Source organism: Lactuca serriola, chromosome 4, assembly GCF_051521515.1.
Source record: "Lactuca serriola cultivar US96UC23 chromosome 4, Lser_US96UC23_V15, whole genome shotgun sequence".
In the NCBI taxonomy this organism is placed as follows: domain Eukaryota; kingdom Viridiplantae; phylum Streptophyta; class Magnoliopsida; order Asterales; family Asteraceae; genus Lactuca; species Lactuca serriola.
The window spans coordinates 318,359,561-318,368,451 of record NC_136411.1 but is presented as its reverse complement, the minus strand read 5'-3'; the positions used below and the strand labels follow the sequence as shown (position 1 = coordinate 318,368,451).

General features: G+C 31.9%; 1 protein-coding gene across 1 annotated transcript; it reads right to left on the bottom strand.

The window, feature by feature from the left end:
• Positions 1–1,745: 1,745 nt before the first annotated feature.
• Positions 1,746–8,120, bottom strand: LOC145097326 (nucleolar protein). Its single transcript, XM_079034861.1, has 25 exons — positions 7,907–8,120; positions 7,653–7,814; positions 7,387–7,552; positions 7,182–7,298; positions 6,970–7,100; positions 6,718–6,877; positions 6,567–6,634; positions 6,349–6,447; positions 6,151–6,266; positions 5,896–6,070; positions 5,709–5,816; positions 5,529–5,604; positions 5,302–5,445; positions 5,097–5,207; positions 4,900–5,012; positions 4,726–4,808; positions 4,511–4,635; positions 4,283–4,403; positions 3,958–4,192; positions 3,747–3,872; positions 2,719–2,811; positions 2,523–2,628; positions 2,304–2,437; positions 2,134–2,220; positions 1,746–2,041 (listed from the first exon to the last, which is right to left on the bottom strand). Exons 1-25 carry the CDS (start codon positions 8,063–8,065, stop codon positions 1,919–1,921), a joined length of 3,138 nt encoding a protein of 1,045 aa, XP_078890987.1. The 5' UTR covers positions 8,066–8,120; the 3' UTR covers positions 1,746–1,918.
• Between the last annotated feature and the right edge of the window lie 771 nt (positions 8,121–8,891).

Sequence of the window (8,891 nt, the reverse complement as noted above, 5' to 3'; positions counted from 1 at the left end):
CCTAAGGCTTTGAGAATGCATGCTCCCCGCCCACATTAAAAAAATATTGTCACCTCGGTATCATATTATTTTCACTTCTACATCGCATACTTAGAAAATATTCACTACTCCATATCATATATATAATTTGTATTAATATTGTTTAAATACAACATTTATATAAGATAAAAGATAACATCAATTAAACATAAAAACATCATAGTAATTTTGCATTTTTAAAATTAAAAAAAAATAAGATAATGCAAATTAAAATTTTACGTTACATAATAAAAAAATTGTATTCCTTGTTGTAGTCAGTTTCATTGTCGTTGGCCCTTACATTTGGTATATGTGTTCCGTCAAATCTTGACGAAGATTGATGAGCGCTTCTTTGTTTTGTATTTTCAAAAGTGTTGTGAAATAGCATAGGGTACCAGATACAATTTGTACAGTCTGGTTTCATTTGAAAATGTGTTGAAAACATATCATCGTCGTTTGGTTTCATTTGAAAATGTGTTGAAAACATATCATCGTCGTCTGAAGATGGAGATGAAAAACATTCCAAATTTTCAATTGTGCTTGTGTAGAATGTTTAGAATGTAAAATAGTTGTGTGGAAGTTGTATAAAGAAGATATAATATTTATAGGGTTAAGTTGTAGTTGGTTAGTATTTATTATAGGTGTAATAAAATGAAAATATTTTTTTAAAAACAAAAAACTTTTGAATTCTCAATACTCAACATACCGTTTTTCCCTCTCATTGTCTATTGTTTACCCTATTATTACTGTCAAAATACTTTTTAGTAAGACATTATACTATAAAATATATATTTTTTTATAGAAATAGGTGTCACGTCTGAGTTGAATTATGATAACACAATACAAATTAATAATTTTTATATCATTGACATCATTCAAATACACATATAAAATGTGCAAGTATAATATATTGATGACATGACAAAAAATATCAAACGCTTGTTTTTCTGTAAATCCGTATTTTCTTTTGAAAACCCAGGCAATGTGGGATGATCCTTTTCTTATGTTCAGAGTGGGCAAAAAACTGACACAGAGACACAAACTCAACAGAAAATAAACATATTTAAATAAGATATTTCAACTCGTTTAATTAAACGTACAAAGTTAGAGTAATTTCAACTCAATAATAACTCAAAAATAACATGTTTATTTATATACAAGTTTTAATTCTTTAGATAAAATAGAATGGCCCAAAACCAAAACCAAGCCCTTATCTAAAAGAAAAATCGTCAGATTGAGTCATTTTATAATGTAGAAACGACTTAATCACCTACGTCAAAAGTTCATTTTCAGTTTTTTCATTTTCCCCCAAACTAAACAATCCATCAACCACTCTCTCCTCACAATCTTACCCCTCCACCTCCCAAAACTAATACTCTTTCCATTTTACTCTCTAAACTTACTATGAGTTTAGTCACTCCGACTCCCAACTACTATTTTTTCCTGTCTGCCTACCCAAGTACCACTCCTTCAACATGTTTAGTGTTTCAACCTTACACACAAAAACTAACACTAATCTAAAACCCAACATAAAAATAAACAGATTGATACAATCTGTTTAATCGGGTTATAGTCAAGCCCTGTCAACCCATTTACTATTTTGACAAGACACATGTGTCACTCGTCTATTTATATTTTTGCATAATATTAATACAAATAGTTGAAATTAGATGAAAATATTATTTAAATCTTACTCAAAAACATTTGGATCATTACTTGCCATGCTCTTGTAAAAACCTCTCAAGTAAAATTTCCAAAAACACCAATTTTTTTACATATAATCAATAAATTATAGTCAAACTCACCCCCTTCAATATTTCAAAATCGGGGTACTACTACTACTACAAGTCTACAACATTAACTCGGTGGTAAATAAATGTATCCTCCTTCAATCTCCTTATTACCTTGTTGGTTCTTTTAGCAAATAAACACTCTTCACAAATCCTTTTCCAACTTCACCAACATCTTTCAAAGTATCCCTCACACTCTTCTTTACATCCCCATCATCTTCTCGTCTCCTCTTCTGAAAAACCAATAAGGGTAAATACGTAATTATCCACCCTTTAACCAATTTATGCAAAAAAAAAAGTGGTTTTTTCATGTATATTAATTTACCTTTGAGCTCTCTTTTTCCCAAGTGAGCCCAATTGCATCACCACCTAATGAATCATACCATAACTTAAACTTGTCTGGAAAAGCACTCTGCAAATAGCAATGATTAAAAATAATCAGTCATTAAAATAAATCTTAAAAATGAATTTAAAGATTTTTTTTTTGTTACTTGCCTCCAAGTGTTTGATATAACACATTAAGGGATCAAAGTTGATGTATAACTGATCTTGAGGATCCTTTGTCTTACTGGTGGTCAATAAAAGAGGCTGAAAAGAGTTGCTTGCTTTTCCTTGTGCCACAAGCTTCCCTGTTCAAAGGAATGGAATCAGTCATTCCATTCATTCCCTGATTCCATCATACCTAAAGAAGAGATTTATTTATAATTATTATACCATGATTAAGTTCAGATGGGAAGAGAAGGCGTTCAGGGTAAGACAGTTTTTCTCTATGTACAAGAATCACTGCATCATAGTTGTTCAATGGAGTTCTAAATATACACTGCAAAACAACATTCATTATCTTCATTAACATATAAATAAATAAATAAAATTAAATAAATAAATAAAAAGTAAATAACTCAAAACTCACCTCCCATCCATAAGAATCCACTTGATCTTGCATAATTAGTTTAGTCAGCAAGTTTGAACTACTTCTTGCATAAACTCCCAACCTTTTCACCTCCTATCACATCAAAATTTCAAAAAGATGAATGAGACTAAATGACCATTTTACCCTTACCTTCCAAAACAAGAGTTGGGCGGAAAAAAGAAGGGCAGATGGGTAAATGCGAAAAGCCACTTATGGATATGAAATGTTTGTTTCTTTTCTAGACTGTATGAACCGTCTGAATGAAACTAAATGACCATTTTACCCTTACATTCTAAAGCACATTTCACAATATTCAATTTTAATATGAGAGGAGGTGGGAGGATAAAAGAAGGGCAAATAGGTAAAAGTGAAAAGCCACTTATGGATATGAAATGTTTGTTACTTTTCTAGACTATATAAACCATCTTAATGAGACTAAATGACTATTTTACCCTTACATTCGGAAACAAATCTCACAATGGATATGAGAGGAGATGGGAGGAAAAAAGAAGGGCAAATGGGTAAAAGTGAAAAGCCACTTATGGATATAAAATGTTTGTTTCTTTTCTAGACTATAAACTAAATGACCATTTTACCCATATCAAATTTCACAATATTCAATTTTAATATGAGAGGAGTTGGGAGGAAAAAAAGAAGGGCAAATAGGTAAATGTGAAAAGCCATTTATGGATATGAAATGTTTGCTTCTTTTCTAGACTGTATAAACCGTCTTAATGAGACTAAATGACCATTTTACCCTTACCTTCGAAAACACATTTCACAATATTCAATTTTAATATTAGAGGAGTTGGGAGGAAAAAAAAAGAAGGGCAAATAGGTAAAAGTGAAAAGCCATTTATGGATATGAAATGTTTGCTTCTTTTCTAGACTGTATAAACCGTCTTAATGAGACTAAATGACCATTTTACCCTTACCTTCGCAAACACATTTCACAATATTCAATTTTAATATAAGAGGAGTTGGGAGGAAAAAAAAGGGCAAATAAGTAAAAGTGAAAAGCCACTTACTGATACAGTTGGAGACAAAGTGGTCCATGTTTCAGATGCTTTATCATAAGCAGTGGCTAAATACATGGCAGATGTTACACTTCCAGTCCCTTCTTCATAAGCTTTTCTACTTAACAAAAACTTTTCCTGTAAATTAAAATAAAAAATAATTATTATCACTTCTGCCAGAAATAGTAAACAAATAAGAAAGTAGTGATTGCAGATTGCTTACATTGATCTCTTTTTCATCATCTGGAGTCATATCCTCATTTATATCAACAATCAAAGGAGTGAACATCCAATCATGATCAGATAAAAGTCTCAAAAACCTCATGAATCCAGAAATTCGTGAACAAGGAGCTGAAAATGGTAATGAGTTTTGAAAAATTGATGCAACTACAAGCTCAATTGCTTCCTCCATGAAAGAAGCTGAAAATAAATGTGCAGAAACCCATCTTTTTGCTAACCTTTATAGTAAAAAACAAAGATTAAAACCATTAAATGAGTCTTCAACTTTTTACGAATTTGCCCTTGTTAATAAAAAAGAAGAAACTTACTGAACAACTGGTCCATATAAAGGATATCGACCTGAAAGACCATTAATCATGCTAGAATGTTGACTTCTAAGAAAAAGATGTTTGTCAATTGATGAAACTCTCTTTACTTGATAACTTTCAGCTGCATTAAAAGATAAAATCCAAATCATTATGTTTCTAAATTCTACCAAGTTTTTATTTTTAACCTTTCATTGAATTTCAAAATGAAAATGAAAAACATTTTCTTACATTGTCCATTTAACAAATCGAGTCCTCTCTCATGCAAAATCTTCAAGCGAAAAACGTATCCAGACAAGAAAACATCAACACCTTCTTCATATGGAGAATATTTCATTCCATAATCCTTCTCAAGACTATAAAATATAAATACAACATAAATCAAAATCATTTTCCATATCATACTTAAAAAAAAAGAAACATAATATTTCAAGTTGTCAACTCACCATTCTCCAATTCTTAACAAGAAAGCAGATTTTGTTTTCTCAATTGCCACATCATCCATTGGCCAGTTTCCTGAACCTTCCAACTACATTTTACACAAAAGAATTAATTAAATTTAACTCCATAAGATTATCCAAATATGAAGAAAATAAAAAGTAATTTCTCAAATTCAGAACCTGAATCATAACTTCAAGAGATGGTATACATGTTGATATGATTTTATTTCCAACTTTTGTTCCATTTGCTACAAGATGAGGTCTTGGAGGAAAAACAGATGTATGTCTAAAAGCTGTGAATATTACATATGAAATATATGAAATTTGAGATAAAGATTCAGATATTAAATTATAAATTACAAAATTACAAAATTAACCTGAGTCTAGAGGCTGCACACTGGTGATTGACAAAGGAACATCACTTAAAAGGCGTAAACGTTTAGACAGAGTTCCAAAGCTTTCATTCAAACTTCCATCTGAAGCTAAATCTGTATCACATGATGAAAATCTGAATATTTGGAATGATGAAATTGTGTGTGTGTGTGTAATATTGGTAAGTGTTAATGTTATTGTTATTGTTACCTCCATCATCATGAACCAATGAAAAGTCAAGTTGGTCAACAGCATGTGAAATGTTTTCTTGTGTCAATGACAGGTGTCGATTAAGCACATACTCAGTAACCCATTTTATAATATGATATCTCTTTGATGGCTTGCATTTCCACACTATCAAAATAGGAAATTTTATATATTAAAGTTGCAGAAAGAAAAAAGAAAAAAGTTGTAATAGTTTGAAGGAAATTACTTACAAACACATTCCCTGGTGCCACTTTTAAATTGATACAACTCTGCTTTGTCTCCCCAAAACTTTCTGAACTTCAAAGCCTACAAAAATATAAAATAAAGATAATGATACAATTAGCATATGTGATTGTGATTGTGTGTATCAAACTATCAATATAAATTCATTATACAAAATAATCAAATACCTCTTCTTTGTTCCCAAAAAAGGGCCCACGTGTATACTCATCAAAGGCTTCTGGCAGGCTTACAGAAATTCCAACTATTAACGGCTCTTTATCAAGCACTGACAAACCCTGAAATTATAATAATGATGTCATTATTGTAATTATAAGTATAATCACTTACATGAAATCAATCAATCAAATAACATACATCATTCATATTGTGTGTTGATGATGTATTTCGCCAGGTCACACGTATAAACTTTGCTCTTTCTCCTAAGCCTTCTACAAGCAAAGAATGAAGCTTGCTCTCATACAATCTCCAAGATTCATTATCTAAACAGAACCCTTGTGTAGATACTTCAGCCTTCCCCTTTAAGTTCAATCTAAAACAGCATAGATAAAAGAATAGATGGAGAATTTCAAAATATTGGAAGAAATGGAGAAAAGGGTATGATTGAATTACCTCATGCAATAGTCAAATTTAGCAGGAAAGTCAATCTTGGTCATAAATAGCTCAACAAATCCCCCTTCTTTGCATTTATCAATACATTTGAGTGCCAAAGCAGCCTCCTCTTGAAGCTGAAACTCAGAGAAAACATTAGGGGTGTATATGTCTTTTGTCTTTGGGCATATAAAAATGATAATGAGGTGTTAGGTGTACCTCAATCAAACCACTCTTTGTCATGCGGTATGCTAGATTGAAATGAGCTGATAAATCACATATAACTGCAGGAAAATACTGTACATATCTCTTCCTTTCCTACAAAATAAAAAAGTCAAACTGTGAGAGCAAAATAAAACTCTACATAAAACAAAACAAGAAAAATCTCAAGAACATGAGAGAGTGTTGTTAACTTGTTATCATTGATATTATCATACCTCCTTTGACATATCATCTCCTCCTTGAGGCTTGAAGAAAATCCCAGTGCCCCATAACTTAGAGGTGGCTGAAAAATTCGAAATCAGAACTTTAGCAATATAAGTTTAGAATCTATTAAATTACTGAATTTCCATAAGGAGATAAACATACCCATAAAGTCCAATGTGATACGAAAGATCTGCATTGTTGTCATTGCTTTGTTAATGCGAAATTTACCAGATTCTGAGGCAAGGTATGCTACTAAGATTGAGATAAGGTAGCCATTTAAGGAGTCATAAGCGTGTAGAGAACTTCTCTGTCGGGCCCACACCTGAAATCATTTAAAAGAAAAAGATAAATTTCTTTCACAAAATCATGGATATGGTGCATGAACAGTTAGAATTTAGATGAAGGTTATCATACTTTTAGTAAAACTAAAGCCTCTCCTAAAGCTTTCCATCCATTGAAAGCCTTGCTGACAAACTCTGCACCATGTTCTATAAACATGTCCTCTAATATACTGTTGTTGTACACAGGAGTAGCTTCAGAATCACCTTAAGAGTAGATAAGTTCATAAGGTGAAAATAATCGCAAAATGATAAGTTAAGATGTGTTTAAATGATAAAAGGTTCTACCTTGGCTCAAAACATGAAGATTGTTGCGCTCTATGTTTAACTTTTGGACATTAAAATGGGATTCAGCTGTTGGAATCAACCTTACAGAAAACCCTGGAACTCCAGTAGACTTCACAACTACAATATGTAGAGAACATTTCTATCAACAAAACTAGTGTTGAAAAGACTGAGAAGTTAAAAACAGAAGGATAGAATGAGAAATCACCAGGATAGACAACAAGAATAGGTTTTCTGGCTTCATTTTGAAAGAAGGCCCATTCTAATTTTTGAGCTATGGAAGAAGATTCCAAATACTTCTTGATTATGCAAAGATACAGGTATCTTTTGCCATGGTACCGATGATTCAAGAAGTCTTTCTCATGAAAGCACTCCTGCAAAACATAAATACAGCATTATTTTCTCCAGAACTATAACAGATAAATTCACATGACTGCTCTTAGTAATTAGTATTAGCACAATACATATAATTACCTTCGGCAACCGTATGTAAAGATCAACATTTACATCAGGCTTCACGATACATTGAATCGAATAGCTTCCACCAACATTAATCGATGTAGGCCTTTTGAACTTGAATTCGACCTTGTCTGCACCAATATCTTTAATAAATTTCGGAGCCAAATCGGCCTTAACCTAGCAAATTCACAAATTCAGAAAAAAAATTAATACCAATTTATCACAAACTAATAGTTTGGGTTTAGGGTTTAAGGTTAAGGTTTAAGCACCTGTATATCTTCAGGGATTTTATTGATGCGTTTTTTGATAGAGGAAATGGCGTCGTTGATGGTTTTAGTAGTTGTAGAAGAGTAATCGAGCTGGACTTCCTTCATTAGCTCTGCGATTTTTAAGTTCATGGTGTCTGTGTAGTCATCGGAAGCAGCCATGGCGGTCGGTAGTAGTGGCAGAAACGGCAGAGAGAATGAGATTGGCGGTTGTATAAGGGGTTTTAACTGACGTTCATATATATTGGGCTTTCATGGATAGCTTTTAACTCGTATTGGGTCATATTAATATAAACACTATAAGTACGAATGGAAGCAACTTCAGGCCCATGATTTACCAAATAACCCAATTAGTTTTTTTTTAAGAGAAAATGACAAAAATAGTCAATTACACTAATTGCATTACAAAAATAGCCAAAAAAAAATCGAGATTACAAAAATAGCCACCCATTTCGCAGATGAGAAGGTCCCATCTGCGAAATGGGCTTCTCATCTGCGAAAGTACAACTACCTAAAGCACAGTTGTGCTTTAGGTACTTGTACTTTCGCAGATGAGATTTTTTTTTTTTTTTTCTGTATAAATATGGGTAATTTCGCAGATGGAATAGGTCCATCTACGAAATCCTCTGAGCCTATCTGCGAAATGATGCAATTTTTTTAATTTTTTATTTTTATTTTATTTTTTATTTTTTTTTTTAAGTTTGACTATGAAATGAATTGGTTTGACTACGAAATGGGCTTTGCTATATAAAAAATTTTGTAGAAAAAATATCATTTTGGTTGTTATTTGTTTGTGAAATACTCTCTACAATTTGCTCAAAAAATGATTGAATATTTGGTTTGTCTTGTAACCGGTGGGAGATGGCAAGTTAATGGAACTAATCTGGAATACATATGTCCACAGGGAGGTATTTCTGAACTTGCTTTGATATTTTCTGAGTATATTAGTTATAGTGATTTTGTATCTTTGGTAAGAAGCAAAATTGGT

What these genes read in the sequence shown, in the direction of transcription:
- LOC145097326 (XM_079034861.1), bottom strand. Translation starts at nt 8,065, where the DNA reads ATGGCTGCTTCCGATGACTACACAGACACCATGAACTTAAAAATCGCA. An exon ending in AGGCTTTAGTTTTACTAAAA is followed by an intron (nt 6,878 to 6,969) that starts GTATGATAACCT and finishes AAATGATTTCAG; the next exon opens with GTGTGGGCCCGACAGAGAAG. An exon ending in GTTATATCAAACACTTGGAG is followed by an intron (nt 2,221 to 2,303) that starts GCAAGTAACAAA and finishes TGCTATTTGCAG; the next exon opens with AGTGCTTTTCCAGACAAGTT.